The following is a 25,976-nucleotide window of genomic DNA, read 5'->3' as shown; positions in this document are numbered from 1 at the left end:
CCCCTCGTCTCCCACCCCGGGTCACCAGCACAAATAGTGGCTCAGAGCTCATGTCAGCATTTCCGAGTCACCTTATATTTGCAGTGGAAACATAAGATTGAACAACCCATCTGAAATACAATTTTACATTTTGATTGCTTCTGCCCCAGCCATACTGAGGTTACTTTCAATCTACATATATTTGTGGGAACGGGCTTTTTCACTGCAGTTCAATTCAAGTACACCTTATAATATCAGTGATTATAAAATACCATGGACTAATAGAGTGTCTTGCTTCCAAGGAGTTCAAACTGCTTTATAATTCTACCGACCATCATTTATCTTCATACACTGCTGTAGAGACACGAGAGAAAAAAAAGAGAGATTAATAATCACATTTTATAGATGGTGAAATAAAAACTCAGAGAAATTGAGTAACATTTTTCCAGAAATGCACAGTTCTTCCGGGGCTCTCTGATTAGTGTTGCAGATTTATTGCCCAAGTTGGGAGTGGCCGTGAACCTTGCCCTTGTTTTACTAGACACCGTGAAAATGATCGAGGCATCGACTCTGGTCGTCCACTTGAGCAAGAGATTGTACCGTGAATGGGGATGCAGACTTAGGACAGCGTTTCCCCGTGCCAAGGGGGGAAGCGTGGGGCTTGTGGCTAGACAGTTCTCTTTCTGAAGTTAGGTGGTAGGTATTTGGCTGTTGATTATATTCATTTTTGTACCTTTTATAGAAATAAACGAAACAAAAGTGTTTAATGTGTATGCTTTAATATATTTAAGAGTTTTCCTAATGTTTCCACTTATAAGGAAGAAAGTGGGATGAGGAAAAGGGATGCTCTTCGTTTGACTACTATGACACAGACACGTTTCAGATAAGTGATTTAATATGTTTAGATTACCTGCCCTCTGCCAGGCACTCTGCCAGGCACTCTGCTAGGTGCGTGCTACAATGCCTTAATTTCAGCCTCATACCAGCATCAGGAAGTTGAGGCACACAGCTAGACCCTGCCAGCCCCGGATTCCGCCTACGAGCATGTGTCGTTCCCACTCAGCTTGTGTGGTCTCCACACCTCTTGGGGGGTCACTTCTGGCAGGGTCACGTGGTCTGGACGTGCTCTGGGAATACCCTATCCGCTCGGTGTGCTGTTAGGAAAGCTAGTGGAGCGAAATATCAAAGCTTCAATAATTGATGTGTCGAAAATGACAGTTGTTTATTCTCTTTCTGTAGAAAAATAGAATTTTCTGTGTCTTGCTGCGGGAATGTTGGAAAGGAACAATCTCTCTCTTTCTTAGGTGCAAATTTTGTCTGGCACTTCACGTATGTTTAAAGTATTTTTGATGTCCCAAAATAGCAATGAGGAGACTGTAAGATGATTCCGTAGGGTGGCAAATGAAGGATGAGTCATTAACAGAACCTGGGTGATTTGGAGCCCAATGGGAAAGGCCCGTTTCCCAAGCCAGCAGTCCTACCTGCTGTGGAACGGAACTGAGAACAGAAACAGCCCCCATGGAAGAAACCAGAATGTTTTCTTTTTGTTCTTAAGTATGTAAACTTTGAAACAGAAAGGCCAAGTAGTGGGCCTCTTGTCATAGGGCATGTTGCCAAAGAGATGGTGCCAGCTTCCGGGGAAACTGGTGCCCGCTAAGGGTGTGGGGTTGAAACAGAAAGATTCCTTCTGCAAATATGGAGGGAGCACCTTGTGCCCAGGCATTGTGCTAGTGCTACAGACACAGCAGTGACATGGACACAGGGTGGGGGTGGGGCACGCACTCACCCTGCCCTGTGCCCCGGAGGCCACCCCCGCTTGTCCTCTTACCGAGACTCAGCTCAGACTTCTCCCAGGAAGCCCTCCCTGCTTTGCCTCTCCACCCCCCAGTCACTCCCCCTTCATGCACTGGGCACGCACTTGGCACATTGTACGTTAGCTGTTGGCACACTCTCGCCTGCAGCTACAGTGAACTCCTGGAGGGGCCATGGGGTCTGGTTTATTTATTTTTCTATCTTCAGCACAGTGCATGATGCACAGTGGACACTTAGGAATGGCGGTTTGGACATTCGTGTGAGCGAATGCGTGAGTGGAGGTTGAACCAACGTCTCTCTCAGACTAATGGTTGGTGAGAATGGTCTTCACTTCGGCCAGGAGTCCATGAGCCTCAGCAACCGCCAGATGGGCCTCAGGTGCCCTGAACAAAAAGAAACTGATTTTAGGCCTCCCTTTGAACTTCCAGGGGCTCAGAGCCTGATGGACCAGCAGCACGGGGAACAGGGCAGGTGCAGGGTCACAGCAGAATGGTCTTCATCCCCCTGAGGATTACTGAGAGCCAGGTAGAAAAGCACCTTCCTCACCTAAGGGCCCCCAACCTAGGTGTTGAGCAGGCGTTTAAGGAGCGCGTGAGACACAGACCCTGCCCCCCCAGAAGGCTTCACGGGGCAGGAATGCGAGCACGTGCTCAGAACAGCTGGTGCTCAGTTCACGTCTACTGGACCAAGCGGGTTATTGGTGTTTGTGTATTCATCTCCTGGCATGGCCAGCACGGAGAAGGTGGGCGGCGTGTGTTTGAGGAGGAGGGAGGCGGGGAGGGGCCAGGCTGTGGCAGAGACGTGATCAGGATATCGTGTATGCCGGAAAAGGAATGAGGGAGAGTTTGGGGGTCGATTGGAAAAGATTGAAAGCAAAGGCAAGAGGCCAGTAGGGGGTTAGGGAGGGTGGAGGCCCAGACTGAAGAGGCACAAGGTCGCTGGTCTCCCTGGGAGCTGAGGGCGGCACTGGCTTCAAGAGAGTTAAGAAGAGATGGGCTCTGGAGACCTAAACCGTGAGGCCTTTTCAGCCCCATCAGCACCCTGGAGGCCCCTGCAAACCTTGCCACTCTCGCTGGCCCTTTTGCTGGAATCGGTTGGTGAGCCTACTACCAGTCTGTGTCCTCCGGGCCCCCACTCCCGGGGTTCGTGCCCGCACAGAGGCCTGCTGTCCCTCAGGTGAGATCCTGCCCTTCGTGCCCAGCTTCCATTCCCTCACGAACATTTACCCCTCCTGCTCTCCTCTTTGTTTGTGCTGCCTTAGAACTTTCCGCCTGAATCACATATTTTAGCACTTCCTTATATTTAATAAAGGTTTATTCAATCACCAAATCCTTATTGATTGAGTGGCTACTAAATGCCAGGCTGTGTGCTGCCCCATGGACGGAGCAGGGGGAGACACAGTAAGCAGGTTATTGGGGAAGTGCTGTAAAGTGACATTTATGGCACTGGAGATGGAGACTAACTGGTGTCAAGGGAGGCCTGTCTGTGGCGGTGACAATTAAGCTGGGGTTTGAAGGATGAGAAGGAGGCAGCCATCTGAGCTCCAGTGAAGGGAGCATTCGAGGCAGAAGCACAAGGTTGCACGGAGGCTCTAGGTCCAGAAAGAGCTGGGGTCCTCTAGAAATTGAAATTGAAAGGACAGTGGAGAGCAGGGCAGGTTCTGATCGCCGAGGTCCCATGGGCCTTGGAGGGATTTAGGTTTCAATCCGAGTGCAGCAGGGGCCTCTGCAGGCCTGAGAGCGAAGGGAGAGGCGGCCCGTCTGCTCCAGCAGCTGTGCAGAGAACCGCCTGGAGAAAGGAAAGGCCAAAGGACTGACCCAAGAGGGGGCTCCAGGTGGCCAGGGCCAGCGCGGTGGCAGCAGACGTGGATAATCAGGGGCCAGTCAGAGATCCTTGCCAGCGGCCACATGGATGGATTGGTGGTGAGGACGAAGGGAGAGAAGGGAACCAGAGAGCATCCCAGGTTTCCAGCATGAGCAGCAGGCAGGAGGGGCCGTGAGTCTGTTCAGGGGGAGGAACAGAGGGAGGGACGTGTTGGGGAAGGGAGGCCAAGAAGAGTTCCCTTGTAAACAGACTAAGTTTGAGGCGACTGTGAGTCATTCCCAGGGAGGTGCTGGGCCGTCAGGACCTAAATCTGGAGCTGAGAAGGGTCCAGCATGGAGATGGACGTTTGGAAGTGTGAGTGGAGTCTAGACCTGCGGCAGTGGAAACGACTGCCATCGGCTTCCTAGGGTGCTGGAAACAATCCCCACAGAACGCGCAGGACTTAGAACAGTAGCTGTTTACTCTCTCACAGGCCTGGAGGCGAGAAGTCAAAAATCGAGGTGTCAGCAGGGACACACTCCTTCTGAAGCCATCTGGGGAGGATCCTTGCAGGCCTCCTCCAGCTCCTGGTGGCCCAGGCCCCATCACCTCCATCCCCACATGGCCATCTTCCCTGTGCGTCTGTGTCCCAATATCCCTTTTAAAAGGACACTCGTCCTGCTGGCTTCAGGGCCCCCTACCCCAGCGTGACATAACCTTCACTAACTACATCTGCAGCAGCCCCACTCCCAAATAGTGTCGCATTCTGAGGTGTTGGGAATTAGGGCTCCAACCTGTCTGTTTGGCACTTGGCACAATTCAGCCCATAACCGTTACCTAGAACAAGGGTGCAAAGAGAGAAGACAAGGGGTCCTCGGGCTTCCCCCTGGCGTAGCAGGTAGCTAGAGGAGGACAAGCCAGCAAAAGAAACGGAGAGGCAGGACAGATGCGGGAGCGTGTGGTGTCGTGAAAACCCTGACCGCGTGATTCAGGGCGGAAACGGGATGGGACAGTCACCCATGGGAAAGACGTGCGCCTCTCAGGTCACAGAGCTGAGAAGTTGACCAGTGGATGTGACATGACAGCAGGGCCGTGCTGGTCTGGACCATGCCCTTGAGTGGAGCAAAGCGTGGAAGTCCAGCTGGAGAAGGGCGAGAAGATGGGGGGCAAAACAGAGGAGCTTCAGGAGACTGCCTGGAGATTTGGGGGGTCAGGGGTGGAGGAATGGGGTGACAGCTGCGGGGACATGAAGGGATAGAGGAAGGGTTTGGTTTCGGGTTTGGTTTGCTTTGTTCTTGTGTTCTATTTTATTTTTTGAAGTGGGAGAATCCGGAGCGTGTTTGCACTCTTGAATTAGCTGTTTTCGCGTCTGTGTGCCGGTGTTGCACACCAATGGTGTTCAGCCTTCCTTGTCACGTGGGCTAGTGTTGCCATCCCAGCCCCTCGAGGACAGGACTGTGCCTTCTATTTCTTTTGTCCTGCAACCTGACGCTTGAGCGTTCGTCGCCGTCCCAGCAAGAATCATGTTCCACTGTACATGTCCTGGTATCATGAATGGCTGCCGCTTCCTTTTCTAGTAGAGAAGGGACTGAGCGGTCTTCACAGACCCCGTTCAGGTAACATCAGTTGACGAAACCCTCGTCTGGTGTTTCTTGCCAGAGAACATCACTGAAGTGCCCTTTGCACCAGTCTTGTGTGTGGGATTTGGCCTTGCACGTCCTCAGGGAACAGAACCTGGGAAATGGGTTTCCAGAGGTTCCACACGACCTGCTTCGGGGCATGAGAACCAGGTGATTAATCTGTTAGGAAGGTCAGCCCCATGGTCAAGTCCAGAGATGCCGCCATGAGAGCAGCCCAGTGTGTTCCCAAGCCCCGACCTGCAGACGATGAGGGGCAAAAGCCCAGGTCACAGGAGTAGGGAGACAGAGGTGCGGAGACGCTTGATCCCGCAGCAGCAGCCCGCCAGAGCGGAGCTTCGCAGGAACCAGGACAGGCGCTCGTCCCCCGAGGAAGAGGCCTGAGTCTGCATGTGAGAGGAGGCAGGCAGACACACCAACACTCTAGAACAGAGAGGACAGAGAGGAAGACAGATTCTGACACATGGAATAAGACAGATTGCATTGCTAGAGGCAACCTGCAGTCATCTGATCCATTTACACCATCCATAATTGTAGCTGAGATGACTGGCAGGTGACTTCCAGGGGACTCTGGAAGCTCTGGGGTGCGGGGGCAACCCTGGACACAGTGACCTTGGCCAGTTATGGGACTAAAGGCCCCATGACACAGGGCAGTCTGGCAGGGATGTATCCTAAAGCAACCATAGACCTCCCCAGTGCACCAGTGCCAGAGGGAAGAGCATCCTTCCATGTTCACACAAGCTGTCAGCAACCGGGATTGGAGGACACAAAGACCCACAAGAGGGTGACATGACGACAGAACCCTGGCAGCTGAAGATGCTAGCAGTGAGGGGACGGAGAAGACCCATTAAGTAGGATCAGTGGCAGCCTGCACCCCCCCCACACACACACAGTAACTCCATACCAAGCCTGGGAAGACCTACCCCACCTTGACCAAGCCTGGGAAGACGCACCCCACCTTGACCAAGCCTGGGAAGACCCACCCCACCTTGACCACGCCTGGGAAGACCCACCCCGCCTTGACCACACCTGGGAAGACCCACCCCGCCTTGACCACGCCTGGGAAGACCCATCCCGCCCTGGCCAATCCTGGGAAGACCCACCCTGCCTTGACCAAGCCTGGGAAGACCCACCCAGCCTTGAACTCTGGCAAAAGAATGTTTTGAGCCCAGAATGAAGACTGGCACTCTAGAAGCACCTGGCAGCGGTGCTTAATCTCCAGCTCTGAGGAAGTGAGGAAACTCCTCTTTACTTCTGAAAAATCAAGGCTTTGTAACAAAACATGTTGATTTTTGTTGGTTTTTTTCAATGCTATATCTGGAGACAAAAGATTAGCCATGAGAGCAAATTTAAAAGAGCAAGGTGGGTTGGTGCTTTTTAAGTGGGGAAAATTCAGCTCGAAGCACCGAGACAAGTGGAGGTGTTTTGACCACACTCTTGCTCCGTCCTCCCGTGCTAGCTGGGTGAAGATAACCCAGACGGAGCCGTCGCCCCAGCTCCCACTGCTCCCACTCCAGGCTCCTGAAAGAGTAGGAGAGTGGCGTCTTCTGGCATTGCTTAATCAAGTGGGAAATTTACAGAGAAAACAGAAGCTGGGCTGATGCATTTCATTATCAGCAGAGCGCCTTGAGCCACATTTTTTAAAGCTGTGTTCATATCTCATACTTTGAACCTGGTTTTCTCCGAAATGTACCCCTACTTAATCATGACACATTCTTAGAAAGAAAATGCACTCTGTGGTCTCCTTGGTTTTCATCACTAACTACGTGTGAAAATTTCCCTTTGTATTTAGGTGGTTTCCTTTGGAAGCTCCGGCACGTAACCTTGTCTATCACGTGAAGGGACATAATCCTATAGTCAGGAACGGGTTTATAACGGAGTTCTGACTGGTACCCAGACTGTGGATTCATGAACAGGGTTCTATAATTATAATATTAGAGGACTTTTCAGCAGCCTGACTTTTTAGAAGCTGATAGTAAAAAAAAAAAAAAAAAATAGTGTTTCCTTACAAAAGTGTGGTTCAGACTCCTAAGGAAGATGGATCATTGGCATTAATGGATTTTGGATTTAATCCCCTTATTCTGCATAGAGGCAACTATATTACTGAAAGTAGAACACCTGTACTTAAGAATTCCTCTGTAAAAAAAACCAGGTATTCTCTAAAGATTGGTTTCCTGGGTTTTCGGTTACAAAAGATAACTCCGGAGTCTCTCTAAAGTGGTTACCAGCTCATCTGGTTGGAGTATAATGGTAATGAAGTCAACGGATGTGGCTCCCTGTAGGTCTGTTCTAGACCTACCCTTCATCTCAGCCGGCCATCTGACCATACTCCCTGCTTACCGGGAGCACCAAGCCCAAGAATGGAGGGATCACTGCCATGTAGTACAAGAACCACAGGTTCTTTAGAGGGGGGCAGTCATGGTACCCCAGGTTTGAAAAATAGGATTTTATGTAGAGTTCATATAGAAGTAGCTGCCCGCACTTCCAAATTGCTAATGATTTCTCCCATTCTTCCTTTTCAGGGCCCCTGAGATCATCCTTGGTTTACCATTTTGCGAAGCAATTGATATGTGGTCCCTGGGCTGTGTCATTGCGGAGCTGTTCCTGGGCTGGCCGCTCTATCCAGGAGCTTCCGAGTATGATCAGGTGGGTCCAGGTAGCTCAGGCGTTCACAAGAGGCACTTCCTTTGTAACGTGATACACAGATGGGGTTATAGGGTGTTTCCTTGTCTCCCAAACCTTGCTTCCCATAGCAGTGCTTTTCTTTCTTTATTCCTCTTTCTTGCCCCCTTTTCTTCTATTACTTCTTTCTTTCTCTAGAAAATCGTCACTTTTCTCAAAGGCACTAGAGCCATGAGTACACCATATGTACGGTGACAGGAAACGCCCTGACCTCATTCTCATCTTTTCTTGCAGATTCGGTATATTTCACAAACACAGGGTTTGCCAGCTGAATATTTATTAAGTGCAGGGACAAAGACAACGAGGTTTTTCAACCGTGACACAGACTCACCGTATCCTTTGTGGAGGCTGAAGGTAGGAAGAGCGTCCCCTCCTCTCCTCCCCAGTGCCCAACACTCAGAGAAGAAAGGCACTGTCCGCTTAGTGGGGAGCTTTTGCCATCGGCACATGGATCCTGGATTTCGCTTTGATTCAGTCAGCAGCATGGGAGAGGGGGCAACCATTGTTGATATATGGGATGGATGAAGTCGGAAGTTCAAAAGCACCACTTTGTTTGGCCTGCTGCCTGTGAAGCTCAGATCCCAGGTTTTGGTGGCTTAACTCCTGGGATATAATCCCAGTAAACCATGATGACTTGTTGGGTTTGTGCTGGAGACAGAAATGAACCACCCCCTACCCTCGAGGAGCTCCCAGTCCAAAGGGAGTCTGGACACATGTGGCAAGCCCAAGCCCCCCCACCCCTCTCCCCCCCNCACCCCCGCTGTCACAGGTGCCCTGTCCCTAGTAGGAACAGAGTGTGGGGCCAAGAGGAGGGAGCCTTGAATCCTGCCTGTGGCAGAGGGTCAGGGAGGAGCATTTGAGCTGGGCCCGAAGGGATGAAGAGGGTGTTCCAGGCAGAGGAAACAGCCTCAGCAGCATGGCATCGTAAGGCTCTAGGGAGGGGTCTGTTTGTTGCAGCCAGCAGGTGGTAAAGCGCACTGTTGCACACCGTAAACTCTTGGGTGGTTTTACTTTAACAGAAACATATTTTGCTTTCACTTTGATCTGTGCCTTGTAATTAAAATTAATGTATTTTCCTGGGAAGGAGAAAATAATGCAAGTCTTTTAAGTATGTTTTATGTTCATTTTAGGTGTTTCTTTTTTTGCAAGAGAGTAGGTGGGGTTTTTTGTTTGTTGGTTTTTTGTTTTTTTTTTTTTTTTAACAGAAACCACAGCCAAATTCTAATACGATTTAATGATAAAGTGTGGCCAGTAGTTGCAGATCTAGAAGAAAGATTTGAGAGCTCAGCAAGCACTCTGAGGCTATTGATGAGAGGGCTGTCATTTGACAACTGTGAGAGTGAGCAGCTCAAGGTCAGGTCCAGTGAAAAAGAGTTCCAGGGTGGAGGAGAGTGAGGCCAGCCAGCGGCAGGGTTTGCTTCTGTCTTAGTGAGGAGCCTCAGTCCTCCGTGTCCAGCTGTTCGGGGGATCAGAGCCTGGATCCTAGCAGCTCCAGGTGTGACCTCCCTGAGTGAGATTTTGAGGATCAATTACCTGCGATCCATGGGAAAGTCCAGAAACCCCTAGTAATTGGAAAGAGCAGCTTCCTAGACGAAGGCCGGTGCAGGCACCATATGTGCATGGCCCAGCCCCAGGCAGACTCTGGGGCCAGCTGCCGCTTCCTGGCCATGCAGCCTTGGCAGACTCCTTAAGCTTTTCATTCTTCTTCCTCCGTCTAGAACATGGGTTGGTCACTGTCCTACCTAGGATGGTTACGAAGAATGTTGAATGCGCTCAGGTGCTTTAGAACAGTGAGAGCCTCTGGATGAGAGTTTGAGAAATACAATTTAAATTTATAAAACCATGTACAAAAAAGCCTCTGCTTTTCCACATGTGGAATCTCACCTTATCCCTTAAGCTCAGGGGAGAATGAAGGGTTCTCAGGGATGTGGCATATTCTTGTTGGAACCCTCTGGGTCTGATTCAGAGTAGGCCCCGACGGGTGTTTGTGGGAAGGAAGGAGAGATGAGTTAGTGTGGAGGATGAAGAAAGAAAGTAATTGAGTGAGCAGGTCACTTTAAGAAGAATCAAAGTGTCCTCTGAAAGATGGGGGAAAAGACCCTCCATGAGAAGCAGAAGTTCCAGGGTTGGAGTCACAGTGACGAGGAAAGACTTCATATGACCAATCAGTCAGCTTTTGCCTCTTTTGACCAGACACCAGATGACCATGAAGCAGAGACGGGGATTAAGTCGAAAGAAGCAAGAAAGTACATTTTCAACTGTTTAGATGACATGGCCCAGGTAAGCCCCATGGGTGAGTATGCAATGTTAGCCCTTTACAAACCAAGCACAGCAAGACTTCTGCGCAATGTAAGATGGCGGGTAGAAATTCACATTACTCAAGGGCAGTGGTTGACCTTGACCTTGACCAGTGATATGCCACTCTTAGTAAGAATACTATTGGGTTAACGGAACATTTTCAAAACCTTACCAGCTCTTTAAAAATAGCTTCAGTTTATTGGTTCCCATTTGTTAAAAAAGAAAAAAAAATTACTGGCCAATCTCAGTGATGTTTTCATGAGAAGAATTCAAGCTCATTAGCACATTTGAGTCTCATGCCCATGATTCAGTGTATTAATTCCCTCAGGCTGCTGTAACAGGGTACTACAAACTGTAACAGGGTACTACAAGACAGCAGACATTTATTCTCTCACAGTTAAAGAGGCTAGAAGTTTGACATTCAAGTACCACCAGGGCCATGCCCCCTCTAAAGTCTCTAGAAAGAAACTGAGGCATGTCCCATGCCCCAGTCCTCGTGTCTGCTGGCCCCTGGCAATCCTCTGTATTCCCCGATGTGTAGCTGCATTACCCTGACCTCTTCATCCTTCTTCATGCTGCCTTTATTCTGGGTTTCCCCTTGTCTGTGCAACCATACCTCCCTCTTCTTTCTCTTATAAAGACACCAGTCATTGGTTTGGAACCCTCCCTATTCCAGTATGACCTCCTTTCAACTTGATTGACATCTGCAAAGACCCTGTTTCCATATAAGGTCACATCACAGGTTCCAAGGATTAGGACTTAAACATATCTTTTGCTGCCACACAACTCAACCCACTTCAGTCAGTCTCTCTCAGCTCACTGGAGGGACCACAGGCTCTCACCTTTGTGCCCAGAGAAAATTCTAGAACTTTACCTATTTTTAGTGAAAAGACTAGCCTAAAATCAGGACAACCCAAAGAGAGTTTTTCTTAAAAGCAATGAGAAGTAAAGCTGTAGACCAGTAAACACTCAGCACACTTCTTACTGAAGGTGAGTGTAACCAAAAATCATGATTCTGAGTAAAGGATACTTGTTGGTTGATTAGAAGCTTAGATTGTCTGAGAAAACTGAAATTGCTTTCCAGAGCATGTCTTGGAAAATAATAGAAAGCACCACAAAACAAGTCTTTCAAAAGCTGTCCTAGGCTTGCTCTTGGAAGAAAAATCCTGTGTTCAGATATCCTGCTCATCTTAGCCAGAGGTAAGCCCCGTGAACAGGGGGCCTAAATTAATTCCAGCCCTAACTCAAGGCACTGCCAGAGGACACAAACACTACAGACGGAAGAAGAGGTCACATCGGCCTTGGCAGGTTAAATAAATACCCCTTTTTGCATTTCGTTTTTTACTACTTGCTTGTAGTTACTGTTTTTTCTATTGTGGTAAAACATGCATAGTGTAAAACTGACCGTTTTAAACCATTTTGAAGTATCTAATTCAGTAGTATCATCCACATTGTTACGCAACCAGTGTCCAGAAGTCTTTCCATCTTGTGATTATTTTCAATGACGTGTGAGTTACATTTCAACTTAACTGATGGAAGCTGGAGCAGTGCACATCCTGTCACATCTGCGTATTTTCGAGAACCGGCAGCGGCCCGCCTCCTTCCCCGCGCCTGGCCTCCCTCTGCCTTCCCTGAAGAGGGAGCAGCCACAACCTCTAGGCAGTGACAGCCCACGGCAGGACTGGGATAGGGTGACTGAGATGGGGCTGGAGTTCCGGGCAGAGAATAAGGGCGACCAGGGGGCAAGGGGGGCACCGTGGGGTTTTGGTAACCTGTCCCCATTTCCCTCCAGGTGAACATGACAACAGATTTGGAAGGGAGTGACATGTTGGTGGAGAAGGCAGACCGGCGGGAGTTCATTGACCTGTTAAAGAAGATGCTGACCATAGATGCCGATAAGAGAATCACTCCAATTGAAACCCTGAACCACCCCTTTGTCACCATGACACACCTGCTCGATTTTCCCCACAGCACACAGTAGGTGTCTTGCTCGAGGCTTTTTACCAGGGGTCAGCAAACGTTTTCTTTAAAGTCTCAGACAGTAAATATTTTAGGCTTTGCGGCCATATAGTAATCTGTCGCAACCACACAGCTCTGTCGTTAGAGCTGAAAGTAGCCGTAGACCATACGGGAGCCAGTGAGTGAGGCTGCGTTTCAATCAAACGTTATTTGTGAAAACAGGTGGCAGCCAGATTGGGCGGCCCGCAGCCATACTTTGCTTTACACCAGAAAGGAGGGAATGGTGGTGCATGGGAGAGCGCGAGGCAGGAAGAACCGGCCCCTGGGATCTGTGCATAAAGGGAGTGCTCAGAATGGCAGCATCTGTGAAGCAAAGCCACTTGCAGTGCCAAAGTTCACTCCCAGCACCATTCTGGAGTGGCCTCAGTCTAGTCGGGATTCGGGTTGGTCATTCGGTCATTCATCCATTCAGCGGGCTGTGTGCTGTGCCATGTGTGGGTACAATGTGGGGCAGAGCAGACGGGGCACCCCGCCCACTGGGGCTTCCAGCCTGTAGGTGAGAAAGACACCAAGCAGATGATCCCAAAAAAAGCCGGCTGTTACCAGGGAAAGTAGGCTGCCGTCGGGGCAGGGCAGGGCAGCCCCCGAGGAATGACCGCCAAAGGACAAGCAACAAGGAACCAGGGACAAGGCCGGCAGGGGCAGGAAGGGCACTGCCCACGTGGGAACTCCCCGCATGGGCAGCACGGGGGCTGGGGTTCCAGAGGGAGAAGAGGCCTCGGGATGAGCCGGGCAGGGTCCCTGTCTTAAACATTTGGGTCTTCATCCCAAGAGCAGTGGAAGTCCTGGAGGGACTTCTAAGCAAGGGTGGCTGGTTAGAGTTGCGTCTAACAAACACTGCCTGCTCTGCTCCATCAAGTCAGAGGAGCTGGGAGACCAAGTGCCCGTCCCGGTTGGTGACGTGCAGTTGTAGGTGGCCCGTGGGCTGTTTGCGGGGAAAGAGCAGCCAGTTTAGCAGGTTACAGGACTGAGGGAAGGGGAAGGAGAAATAAGAGTAACTAGAGGGGCCCAGTGGGGTTCTTCTGATATGAAGAGACTGGAACAGTTCAAGACGCTAGCAGGAAGTGTCTGTGGTGAGCGAGGGATTGAAGAGAAGGATGTAGACGTTCCCTGAGACGCCGGGAGGGGCCAGGATCGCAAGGCCATTGTCACCAGAAGGGGGGTGCATGGGTGTCAGCAGGCACGCTGGCTGGATGAGGGAGTCGAGGATGTTCTTCAGGCAGCTCCTGTCTTCCTTTGTTGAGAGCCAGCCAGTTGGTGGCTGAAGAAGCGTAGGAAAGCCTGGGTAGTTGTGGGGGGAGGTGGCGGAGCAAACTCACCAGAGCCCTGTGGGGCAACTGCGGAACACGGAGGTCGGCCACGCAGAGTGGAGAGGGTAACCGGACCCCCAGGTGAGGGCCTGGAGAGAACAGACAGGGAGTTGGGGTCATCCAGGTTGGAGCTTTGCCAGGCTGCTAAGAGGAAAAGACAAACTGACAGATATAGGACGGTGGGAATCCAAAATGATGGTTGTGGGAGGCCTAGCTGTGAAAGGGAAAAGAAGCGAAGATGGAGGGGCCAGAGGGGCTGAGTGGGCTGATCTCCTCCAAGATTGGTGATTTTAGTAACAGCCGGAAGAGCCAGAGGGGCAGGGGTGCAGCTGGGAGATGCGATGCTCGGGTTTGCAGTGTGGGGACATGGGGCAGTCGTGGTTGGCCGGGAGTGGGTGGCTCGGACTGACAACAGGCCCCCGGGATGAGAAGTAGCCGAGAAGCCGGAGCACCTGACGTCTGAAGCTTCCCCCGTTAGGCAGGGCGTGGGGCGCCGTGGAGGACTGAGGGCACAGGCCTCAGTGACCAACGAGGAGAGGTGGTGGTGGCAGGACAAGAGGTGTGTGTGTTTTCAGAGGCTGTAGTAACAAAGCACACTGAGGGCCTGACTGGCTTAAACAGCAGAAGTTCATTTTCTTACAGTTCTAGAAGACCGAGACCAAACACCAAGATCAAGGTGTTTGGAACCATTGGTTTCTTCTAAGGCTACTGCACCTGGCTTGTCAATGGCCATCTCCTCCCTCTCTCCTCACGTGGTCCTTCTGTACACACCTGTGCCCTGATTTCCTCCTCCTCATAGGGAACTGGATGAGGGCCCACCCTGAGGGCCTCACTTTACCTCTTTAAAGATCCTATCATCAATGTACTGTATGGTAACTAATATAACAAAATAAATATTATTTTAAAAAATAATAATAAAAAGTAAAAAATAAAGATCCTATCATCAAATGCAGTCCCGTTCTGAAGTACTGGGGCTCACAGTGTAGGGATTGGGGCACCATTCAGCCCATAACAGAGGGTAATGAGGGCTAGCACTTCAGCCTCTCAAGCTCGAGGTACTGGGGATGTGAAAGAATAAATAGTCCCATCCCTGGATGTCTGTGGGGAGAAACAGTTTGCTCAAGAGACCGCGAGAGTTTAGTTTGGGTTAGGAGGACATAGGAATGCACGAAGAGGCCGAGGGTAAGAGACATCTGCATATCCTGGCTGGCCCTGCCATGACTTATCCTGCCGTGTCTTAGGGCTGGACTTGACCCTCTCCGAGCTGCAAGAAATGAGTGGGTGGCACCCTCATTACCTCCTCTAATTTCAGTGCCAGTGCTTATCAGTTGATGCTGAGTAAGTCAGATCCCACTGCAACAAGCAATGTTTGCTTGCTGTGAAGCCACCCATCTCCCTGACAGAGAAGGAACTCGGACCCTTCCCTCGCAAACTCTCATTCCGGAATCTGTCCTGTTTCTGGGGTGGTAGGAGAAAGTCAAGGAGTCAGTCTGTACAACAGAAGAACGGCACATTTGGTGATTTCCTGGATCGGGCTCCCGTGAGATCAGTCTTTTTATATTCAGGGGCGAAGTGATATCATTGTGAAACAGCATGGCGGGAGATGGAGAGAAGTGCTCTCTAAGGCTCCAATCAGCCATCTGCACAGTCCATGAGACAGACACGCACAGAAAGTCAGGGCGTGGTTGAATGACCCCAGGGCCCTGCCCGTTTCTGGGTCCTGTGAAGGAAGCAGCAGTACAATGCTTATTGTTCTTGGTGAAAACCAAGCTTGGAGACCCTGAGCATCAGCTTCAGGTTCAGAATTTGGTGTCGGTCCAAGAGGATCCCTGGCAATTCAGAATTCAGAAAATGGGCCCCCCAGAAGGCAAGACAGGTCTTTGAGCACACCTAAGCTTACCTGAGAGTAGGCCTAACCCCTCAGGCTCCCTAGAACTGGCTGGGAAGACCATGAGAGCTACAGGGCGAGAAGAAACTCCAGCCCACACTGCTGAAGACACCCCCTCAACCCCTGGGGCTGGGCCAGAGCTGCCCCAGCATCTAGATTAACAGGTGAAAGGGACCCCACCCATTTCTCCATACCAGGGTGCTAGTGCACAAAATCCTTAAAAACCATTCTCACAGAATTAACCTGAAGCGCAAGCGATTGCCTGTCTCCATGAAACTCAAAACTCAGACCACTCCAGTTAGAAAATTCATCGTCTAAAAGCTTTGGGTTGAATTGCCACAAAACCACATAATAATGCTTTAGATACGTTCCAAAAAGAATACAAAACCCATCATTTTATTCTTTCAGCTTCCATGTGAAAGCACTTAGCAGTTTGCTTGGTACTGAGTAGATGCTCAAAGCATGTTGGCATTACCAGCTTTATTAGTAGTATTTTTAGCCCTTAGTTACCATAGCATAGGTTTTTCTTTCTCTCCAGGGTCATCAGTCAGTAAGTGTTTATTTCGTGTGCATTGTGTGGCCGTTCTAAGTAGTCATTAACTCAGAAAGAAAGGATTCTCTGAGCATCCTTTCATGGAAACGATGTTTGGGGACAGCCCACAAACCCAGCTGGCCCAAAATCTAGCATACCCATAGTATACATTTGTAATCTTAAAGTAGTAGAAAATTAACATTTTATTTCTGTTCCGTTATTACATTATTTATAATTAAAATAAATATTTAAAATTGAAATTTAAATGCTGTTTCACTATCCTAAAGATTAGTATTTGAGGAAAAGTAAGTTTAGTGAGAAGACAGAAGTGAATGAGAGACAATGTATAAATTCTGAAGGACGCTTTATGGTCAATTTTCAGGAACTCAGTGGTTGAGGCCACTGTGGCTTTCCTTTTCCTTCATGCTGGTGTCAGCAACATTTTTATACTTTACTTTCCTAACTAGGGTTTTATTTTGATTCACAGATGCAATGGAGGAAGGAAAAGAGGGAGAGAATTTTAATTTCATGTAACTGGGCAGGAATGAGAAAAGCAAAAGGATGAATCGGGAGGTTAAAGAGGATGTATATGCACTCATGAAGACTGCTAGTAATTAGCTCTTCACCTTGGCAGTGACCTGTCTGTCCTCTCTAAAACTTCATCCTTACTCGTAAGGCAGGGGCAACAGTCCTCTCTCCCTCTTGTGGTGGTTGTAGGACTGAGTGCAAACACCTGCCATAGTTCTCAATCAATGTTAACCACGATTATTAATTATTACTAGTAGTATTGTTTCCGTTACACGTGCAATTCCAGTGGGGACAAAGAGTGGCCACAGGGACAAGGTACTGGGTTGGCTGGTTCCCTGGCCGTCCCCTAGATGGAGCCAGTGCCCCAGAAGCCCAAGGAGTTGTCTTCGGTAAGACCGAGGCGGGTCAGAAGCTGCTGTTTCATGTTCCAGAGTCATAGAAACCACCCTGAAAGCGGAGAATGAGCAGTGAGGTTGGTTCAGCAGATCAGGGAGATGAGGAAGATACAGTGAGAGCCGTCACGTCTCTTGTGCTATGGTGAAACTTTACCCTTCCTGATGGGGGACAGGAGGCGTAAGGCAGTGGGGGCAGTTCATCTGAATAAAGGTGACTCTTGCAAATGCAGACTTGGCATGAGAAATCCAGGAAATGTAGACCTAAAGTTAAGTTTCCCCGATTGTCTTACCATTAACGTTTCTCTCCCTTTCTCTCGGTTTTCTCCCCTTTACCCCACGTTACCTTCTTCTCTTTCCCTCATGCCTGTGCCTTCTGCATGAACAGCGTCAAGTCATGTTTCCAGAACATGGAGATTTGCAAGCGTCGGGTCAATGTGTATGACACGGTGAACCAGAGCAAAACCCCTTTCATCACGCATGTGGCTCCCAGCACATCCACCAACCTGACCATGACCTTCAACAACCAGCTGAACACTGTCCACAACCAGGTGAATGGGGAGCAAAGGGGAAGGCGGGCAGGGCTGACAGTGAGCATCAAGAATTGTGTTTTCCTCCCAAACCTAGTCAGGGGATCACATTCTTCTAATATCACATGCAGGAGACAATGTCATACACAAAATTCCTCTGCTGTCATATTTAACTATCTAAGCAAGTGTTTGCTTCCAAGCTTATTTCTTTTGAGAGACCCAGGCACTCTGACTGGACTGCTGGTCCCACGGAAAGGTCCCAAAAAGGACTCTCTCGGGATGCTTTCTCTAGGATGGTACCTCTTAGTGTTTCCCCCGTCCTGATGCGGGAATAACGTAAAGCCTCCTGCTCTAATGTTTTTATGTCTGACATCTGCCTGGTAAAGAATTCGAGCACTGGAAGGGATGCTGGCGATCATGCAGTGCAGACCGCTCCCCCTTGGCCCCACACTGCTGGGTCCACATGATCTCCTCTCAGGACAGGTAAAACCTGTCCTTTCTCCGGGGCGCCTGGGTGGCACAGCGGTTAAGCGTCTGCCTTCGGCTCAGGGTGTGATCCCGGCATTATGGGATCGAGCCCCACATCAGGCTCCTCTGCTATGAGCCTGCTTCTTCCTCTCCCACTCCCCCCTGCTTGTGTTCCCTCTCTCGCTGGCTGTCTCTATCTCTGTCAAGTAAATAAATAAAATCTTTAAAAAAAAAAAAACAACCTGTCCTTTCTCCAAGTAGCAGGGAAAATCAGTTCATCAGTCTGTCACCAGAATCTCAGCAGCTACAACCAGAAGGGACCAGGAAAGTAAGGTTTTCTTCTCACACGTTTCCAACTTTTTGCAAAAAATTAGCGGAACCCCACACCTCACGTGTTATTTAAAATAGGAATGATACCCAGGAAGTATTTACAGAGTGAGTAATCTCCAAATCCTAGTACAGGCGGCCTCTGATATCTAAGGGACTTTTATTTCTTATTCCCAAATTCCAGTCTTCCCACTTCCCCCAAAGAACTAACCGCCCCTAGACTCTTTTTCAGCCTTACTATCAAATCTGCAATGGTCACAACACTCCTGTGTGTGTGTGTGTGTGTGTGTGTGTGTGTGTGCATGCGCACACCGCTCCAGAGGAAAGCAGTGTCTGTGTTCTAATCCTGAAATACGCCCGCCACTCTCTTCTGACAGGGCCCCTCCTGGCCCTGAAGGGGCACTGACCTCAGCTACCAGTGCCCCCTGCCATTTCCCTCTCCCCTCCCCCAACTCCCTGGTCTCTAGGCTGGTCCTGCAGCAGACTGAGTTGCTGAGGCTGAGCTCTTCTTCCCTGCCCTCTCTCCCCCTGCCTGTATCCAGGAGAGGCCACCTAGAATTTGCCACCTTTGGGGGCCACTGGTATTCTTAAGATTCTCCTTAGGGGGAAGAGCCGGTGCTAAGATCTGGAGTCCAAAGAGACAAACGGTGCCTCCCAGTGGCTGGCCCAGGCTCAGGCTAAGGTGTCCACAGGCAGACGTAGGAACTCCTTGACAAAACGCCACCGTGGTTTTCCTTCATTACCAGAACCCCATCACATCAGCAGGCAGAAGGGGGTTGTTTTTTTGTTTGTTTGTTTTTTTAAGATTTTATTTGTTTATTTGAGGAAGGAGCATAGAGAGAGGGACAAGCAGACTCCATGCTGAGGGTAGGTCCCAACACGGGGCTTCATCTCATGACCCCGAGATCACGACCTGAGCCAAATCCAAGAGTCTGACACTTAACCTACTGAGCCATCCAGGCGCCTCCAGAGGTTAATATAACAGAGAAGTTCGTTTGAATTGATGGTGTCAGGGAAGGTTTCAGTGCGGAGCACAGGGGACCCAGGCGAGACCTTGAAGCTCAGAGGCTTGAAGAGAATGCTGTGGGCCAAAGGGTTTGTGGGAGTCAGCAGGGCCTGCGCTGCCATGCCAGCATGCTCGCCAGCAGTGAGTAGACTCTGGCTGGTGCCGTGAGCGCAGAGGGCAGTGGGAGATCAGTTTGGCAGGGAAGGCTGGCCAAACCAAGAGAAAGGAGTGCCAGACCAAAGTGCACATACAGTGTTCATTAGACAGTCATCGGAGATTAGGGGGCACAGGTGGTGACATGCACAAAGTAGTCTTTTGGAAAGAACGTTCTAGCCTCAGCCCCCAAGAAGAATTGGAAGGAGGAAAGTGTGGCAGATCCTCAGCTAAAGAAGTTGCGACTGAAGAGTCAGGTCCCAGGGACAATTTGAGGGAGGCAGCCACAGGAAGTGGAGTAGTCAAGTACCCGAGTGGGAACCAGGAGGACATTGGTCCCCAGGGAGGGAAGCCCAGGAGACAGTGGGAAATGTGTATGGGGAGGAGCCTCCAGGACAGGTGGGGCCGCAGAGAGAACAGAGGAAACACAAGGCATGTCATCAGTAACAAAACACAGACGCTTGCACACACGCATCACACGTGCATTCCCAGTCACACTACCTGGAGTCCCAAAGCAGCCACTTATTGTGACAATATGTATCTTAAAATCCAAAAATGTATGCTACCTAATGTAATGATTACTTTCAAACAAATTAATTTGCTTTGCACAAAAATTCAACATAAATTCTAAGTATTAAAAAAAAAAACATGAATAATGAGATTTTATTCTTTTTATCAAATTGACATGTATACGTACCCTTCTTAAAATTCTATTTCTGCACATGTCCAAGATACCCTTGTGGCTCTTGTCTCCTTATCCTCCAGTCCGCGGAACCTCTAGTGGCAAAACTTGCAAACAGTGTTGAATTCGAAGACGCAGGTGACATCCTCCCCTATCTTGCTGTAGGATCAGTGTGAAGAAGGCTAGGATGGGGCAAAGCCAGAGAATTCCCAATTCAGAACTGAGTTTCCTTGCTTCCCAGGGAAGTTCATTCTCAAATGATGTCTCTTTCCAAAAGGGACAGGAGAAGAGGACATAATTTCAGAGTTTATATTTAACTCCTCTCCATTTAAATTCTCCTGACCCACCGGCATCTCTCCTGTCTGGCTTCCAGCCTTCATAGCTAAACACCAGCATAAGAATGCCCCAAACTCAAACAAGGAACCCCAGGCTCAGTGAGTCCCAGCCTGTGGCTGGCTGTTTCTGTAGCATGTTAATTTGCAGTCATGTGCTCTGCAGCTGTCTGAGGGTATCTGTAAACAGTACTCCCCTTAGACGTGAGCAGGAGGGCCCCCTTCCAAGGCCTACCTAAGCCTTCCTCTGTGTGTGTGTGCTTCCGTGCCAAACTCTGGGTACTTGGGCCCCTGTGCCTGCAGAGGCCGCCTCCTGGCTTCATCCTCCCAAATACGGACTGCACCACCAGGCCCAAGAGAAGGGGAGTGTGAACAGAACTTAGACGTGTGGGCCAGTGGGTCCACATAAGTGCACTCAAAGCCCCCAAGTTGTGGGACGGAGCTGGGGCAGGAAGAGAAGGAAGGCAGGAGGTCAGCTCTCACCTCCTCCCCTGCCCCATTCCCCGCCCCATCACCATGTTCCAGTGCAGAACCCAAGGAATCCAAGGGTCCTAAACTCAAACCTGGCCTTCCAGGTAGTTGTGAAGTGTATTTGTCAGAGTGGAAGGGCAGCGCATAAATAGTTTCCGGCCCGATCTTTTAACTCTGCAGTTTTTAGACCTATGTGAGGCAAGCTTCCATGTGCCCATCGTCCAGGCCCCACACATGGTAGGAACTGGCCTGAGTGTAAGCCCTGAGGGTGATTCTGTCTGTTGTGGCTGCAGGGGCCTGCTCTTCCCTGAGACTTCAGCTGTGTCTCCACTCTCCTCTGTTTTTGCTTTTTCGCTCTTGGTTTTTTATTCGTTCGTTCTTCTTTTGAGTTCATTTATTTGCTTTAGACTCGTGGCTCCCAACATACCACCTCCCTCATTTTTTATTTTTGTTTATTTGTGTTTAATCCCCATCATTCCTTTAGGCTCCCACCTCCACCAGCGCCACTCTTTCCTTAGCCAATCCCGAGGTCTCCATACTAAACTACCAATCTGCACTCTACCAGCCCTCAGCGGCATCGATGGCCGCAGTGGCCCAGCGGAGCATGCCCCTGCAGACGGGAACAGCCCAGATCTGCGCCCGGCCCGACCCCTTCCAGCAAGCTCTCATCGTGTGTCCGCCCGGCTTCCAAGGTAAGGATGAGCAGAGGCTGCCGCTCACCTGCCTCCTACCGGAGGACCTCTGGGGCACTGGTACACGGGGCTTTCTGGCATCACTGAACTTGAGGGCCCCTCTCCTGCTCAGGCCAGCCTAGAAACAATAGGACTTGGGCCTCAGCACCAAGTTGTTTTTCTCCCCACCTGCTGGTGTTTTTGTCCCTGGCCAGCTGTCTGTAAATGAGCACGTTGTTTGGGCTGCTATTGTGAGGCTGATGTCAGCTTTCATTTCCTCCAATGAAATCCCCTCCCAGCGGGTTATCTGTAGAGTTGCCACTCTGCCGGCCAACCCAGTCTCCGTTCTCATGAAAAATAGAAATCTTCCCGAAAAGTACCTCCCAGGCCTGTCCCCCAAATGATTCTTTAGCCATGCACCCAACACTCTTCTCCTGAAAGTTCCAAGAAGCCAGAGTTGACTGTGTGCGAGGTTACCATGTATCCAGAAAGCTCAAGTATTTGTTTCTGCACACCCCACGGTGTGAGCCCGTGTGGGGCTGCTCAGTTTCAGCGTGTAATTCCAGTGGATTTGGACGCCCTTCCCAACACCCCTGGCTTTGACATACCACAGGTGTATTTTCCTGTTAGAAGCCAGTTTTCTGCTGTCATTTGTTGGCATAACTGTTCACGTTGGGCTCTTACAGACTCCTTAATTTGACCTTCTAGTCTCTGAAAACATTCAAAGTTGTTTTTTTGTGGCTTTTACAATTTTAAGTTAGAAACTAAAGGGGACACTTGCAAAGGACCAGGCGATAGCCAGCGGGGACTGGAGTGAAGGGGAGATGAGTCCTGACCAGCTGGCCAGGAAGGTTCTCCGCATCCAGCAGTTTCTGACCATCCAACCACCCCTCTCTCCCTTGCCCGGGTCTGGAATAGGGTTGCAGGCCTCGCCCTCTAAGCACGCTGGCTATTCCGTGCGAATGGAGAATGCCGTGCCCATCGTCACTCAAGCCCCGGGAGCACAGCCTCTTCAGATCCAACCAGGTCTGCTCGCCCAGGTAATTCTTTCTTTATTATTACTGGTACTGCCATTATCCGTGTTAATGTTGTTCGCAAAAGAGATAGATCTCCGCTAATTCCCTCCTTGGCAATGAGTTAGGTGCTTCGACTCATTAGAATAGATCAGTAATATTCTGAATGATCCCCAGGTGAATCACCTTCCCACGTATCTTGCTTATAATTCCACGAAGAAATTTAGACACAGGGCGAGTCTGGGGAAATTATTATTACTACTGTAGCTTTATAATGCAAATTAATATAGGAGACATAAGTTTTAATCCTAATTCTGCTAATAACTTTGTGACCTAAGGCAAGTCAGTTAACATTTCTTTGCCTTGAATTTCTTTCCTATAAAATAGACATTATTTTTTAGAGCCAAAAGAAGCCTTGGAGATTATCTCCTTATTTCATAAGGAGTTGAAAAACCAGGATCACAGAAGCTGTGAGCTGGAACCTTCCTTATCTGTTCACATGGGTACCCCGAAGGTAGCATGAGAACAGAGGCAAAAATGCTTAAAAAATGTGTAAAATGTTGTGGAAATTTAAGGCAACAGAGTGACGGACGCGATGATAACCGTCATCAGTCCTTAATGGCGCTTGAACAATTACATCATCGTTATGCCAGGCACTTTATAGTTGTTAATTAATTTAATCCCCACAACAGCACGATAAGTAAGGTGTCTTTCTCCAGGTGACAAATAGGGAAAGCAGCCACAATCCCTGGCTCAGAGTCCCACAGCAATCAGGTGACAGAATCAGGACACAAACCCTTCTGCAGAATCATTTCCGTTGCTGGGCGACAAGGACAGCTTAACCTAAATGTTGTTAGGTTAGAGGCACATTAATTTGTAAATAAGGTAGGTTCCCAGCCTTTTCTCAAAGTGTTCCTACAGACATTTTTATTTGTGGTATCTTCTGTTGAACAGAAGTTTTTGGTTTTAATTTTAATGTAGTGAAATTACATAGGTCTCTTTGGGCTCCCTACTCCATTGGCCTTTCTAATGTGCTGCTGTCTTTTAACTGTTACAACTAACACATGTCTTGCTGTCTGGTAGGGACAGCCCGGTTCCCAGGTCGATCTTCAAAATTTCCTTGTCTAGCCTGGATCCTTCACTTTCCATATGAATTTAACCGTCACTCTTACAAACAAAACAACCACTGGCTCAGAGTCACAGCCAATTAGCAATTGTCATTTCAAAACAAAAGGCCCTGAAGTGTATTTATTGGACTTGGGTTAAATTTTGTATTTAGCTGAGGAAAAGCTGACATCCTCACTGTATTCAGTCATTTCATGCACGAACACAGCGTAACTGTTTATTTATCTCTTACTCTTTTCATGAAAGGTTTCTTTTGTTGGAATAATTCTAAGTATTTTACAGGTTTTGTTGGTATTAATGATTTCATTAATTTTGTTTTCCAATTATTTGTTTTTGGTTTCTGGGATTAAACCTGATTTTAGTCTACTGAGTTTCTTATCTAGCAGTCCTTTTTTTTTTTAAATATTTTATTTATTTGAGAGAGAGCACACGCGCATGTGTGCACACAAGCAAGGGGAGGGGCAGAGGGAGAGGGAGAAGCAGACTCCCTGCTGACCAGGGAACCGACATGGGGCTCGATCCCAGGACCCTGAGATCATGACCAGAGCCACTCAGGTGTCCCTATCTAGCAGTCCGTCTAAACTCGGAGTAGTTCTTGTTGTTTCTGTGAATTCCCGTGGATTTCTTACGGGGACTACCTTCTTACTAGCTTTATTTCTTCCTTTACGATCCATATGCCACTATGCCGCCAGCACCTCAAAACAGTGTTGAACAACAGTGTGGACGCTGGACACCCTTAAGTGGTACCTGACTTTACAGGAAATTCTTCCGTTTGCCCTATTTTGTTTGCTATCAGTATTTGATAGAAACTTTATCAAGCCTGCTAATTTTTTAATGGAGTTATATCACGTGTTCTTTCTGCATCTATTAAAATACTCTTGTGTTTTTTGTTCATTCATCTGCTAATGTGACAAGTTACATTAACAGGTTTTTAATGTTAAACTGTCCTTGTATTTCTGGGATGAGCTTTATTTGATCACGTGTGTTTGATACGCATTTATGCTTTTCAGTACTTGATTGTTCGTAAATACCGTGCTTAGCGTTTTTGCATCTGTGTTCGGAAGTGAGAAATGGCCTCTAATTTCTCTCTTATAGAAGCCTTACCTAATCTGGGCGTCAAGGTCATCCCAGTCTCAAACAGTATGTTGGATATTATTACCCTCTTCTGTGTTCTGGAACAGCTTACTTAAGGTGGATATTTATCATTCTTTGTCTCTGTTCTTAAGTCCAAAATGACACTGCAGTGACCACGGACACCAGCTTCTGATGGCACACAAAGTCGTGTTGCTGAAAGTTTATAAACAGAGAACCTTCCAAATGTAAAGTAGGCCTTCTACTTTTTTTTTTTTTTTAAGATTTTTTATTTATTTATTTGACAGAGATAGAGACAGCCAGCGAGAGAGAACACAAGCAGGGGAGTGGGAGAGGAAGAAGCAGGCTCCCAGCAGAGGAGCCCGATGTGGGACTCGATCCCGGAATGCCGGGATCACGCCCTGAGCCGAAGGCAGACGCCTGACAACTGCGCCACCCAGGCGCCCCAAGCCTTCTACTTCTGCCTCTCTCACTTGGTCCTCATAGCTTCCTTTCGCTCGCACAGTTTGGTAGGAGGGAGTTTGGAAAAGGCCAAGAAAGATCAGGAGAAAGAACTACAAGCTCACTCCAGGGGCCAACTATCTTGTTCATACTTTCTCTGATAGGCAGAAATCCAGACCAGCCTCCCAGCACTCCTCCTCTGTGACCCAGAGCCTGTAGACCTCACACGTACTTACAGATTTTTTTTTTGTTTGCCCACTTAACCCTGGCAAGCAAGAAATCATTTCTGAAAGAAACAATAATTAGCATTCTTATTAGCTATCCTAGACATTCTTTATTCAGTTTGGGGAAAACCAGCAGGCTCAGCATTTCTGAATTTGTCCTTTAATCATAGCAAGGAAGAGCTTTACCTTTGCCTACTTGAAAGAGAGTCCCTAGAGTGCTGTAACTCTCCAAGTGGGTTTAACCTAAAGCTGTAATTGGGAGAGGGAACAAAAATACGTGTACAGAGAATTTAGTCACTACAGTGTTTATAATAGGGAACGACTAGAAGCAATTTGAATGTTCATCAGTAGGAGATTGTTAAATAAGTTGATGTGTGTGCATAAAATGGAACACCGTGTAGCCATTAAAAAGGACATGGTAGGGGTGCCTCGGTGGCTCAGCCAGTTAAGCATCTGCCTTCGGCTCAGGTCATGATCCTGGAGTCCCAGGATTGAGCCCCTCATCAGGCTCACCACTGAGCTGGGAGTCCGCTTCTCCCCCCGTTCGTGCTCTCTCGCTCG

The 25,976-nt window shown here is 48.9% G+C and overlaps 1 protein-coding gene across 4 annotated transcripts in view; it reads left to right on the top strand.

Annotated features, from left to right (window-relative positions):
• Positions 1 to 25,976, top strand: part of HIPK2 (homeodomain interacting protein kinase 2) — a 152,259-nt gene that overhangs the window by 83,206 nt on the left and 43,077 nt on the right. For 3 of the 4 annotated variants that reach the window (XM_034637930.1, XM_034637921.1, XM_034637906.1), the window contains exons 3-9: positions 7,754 to 7,877; positions 8,148 to 8,267; positions 10,107 to 10,193; positions 12,004 to 12,188; positions 17,269 to 17,431; positions 21,334 to 21,541; positions 22,439 to 22,560. In XM_034637930.1, coding sequence (XP_034493821.1) covers positions 7,754 to 7,877; positions 8,148 to 8,267; positions 10,107 to 10,193; positions 12,004 to 12,188; positions 17,269 to 17,431; positions 21,334 to 21,541; positions 22,439 to 22,560 — 1,009 coding nt within the window. The remainder of the gene's footprint in view (positions 1 to 7,753; positions 7,878 to 8,147; positions 8,268 to 10,106; positions 10,194 to 12,003; positions 12,189 to 17,268; positions 17,432 to 21,333; positions 21,542 to 22,438; positions 22,561 to 25,976) is intronic. The other variant, XM_034637912.1, reaches the window with a different exon arrangement.

This window comes from Ailuropoda melanoleuca, chromosome 1, assembly GCF_002007445.2.
Source record: "Ailuropoda melanoleuca isolate Jingjing chromosome 1, ASM200744v2, whole genome shotgun sequence".
Lineage (NCBI taxonomy): Eukaryota > Metazoa > Chordata > Mammalia > Carnivora > Ursidae > Ailuropoda > Ailuropoda melanoleuca.
Note: the sequence above shows the minus strand (reverse complement) of the source record. Positions and strands in the feature narration are given on the sequence as shown.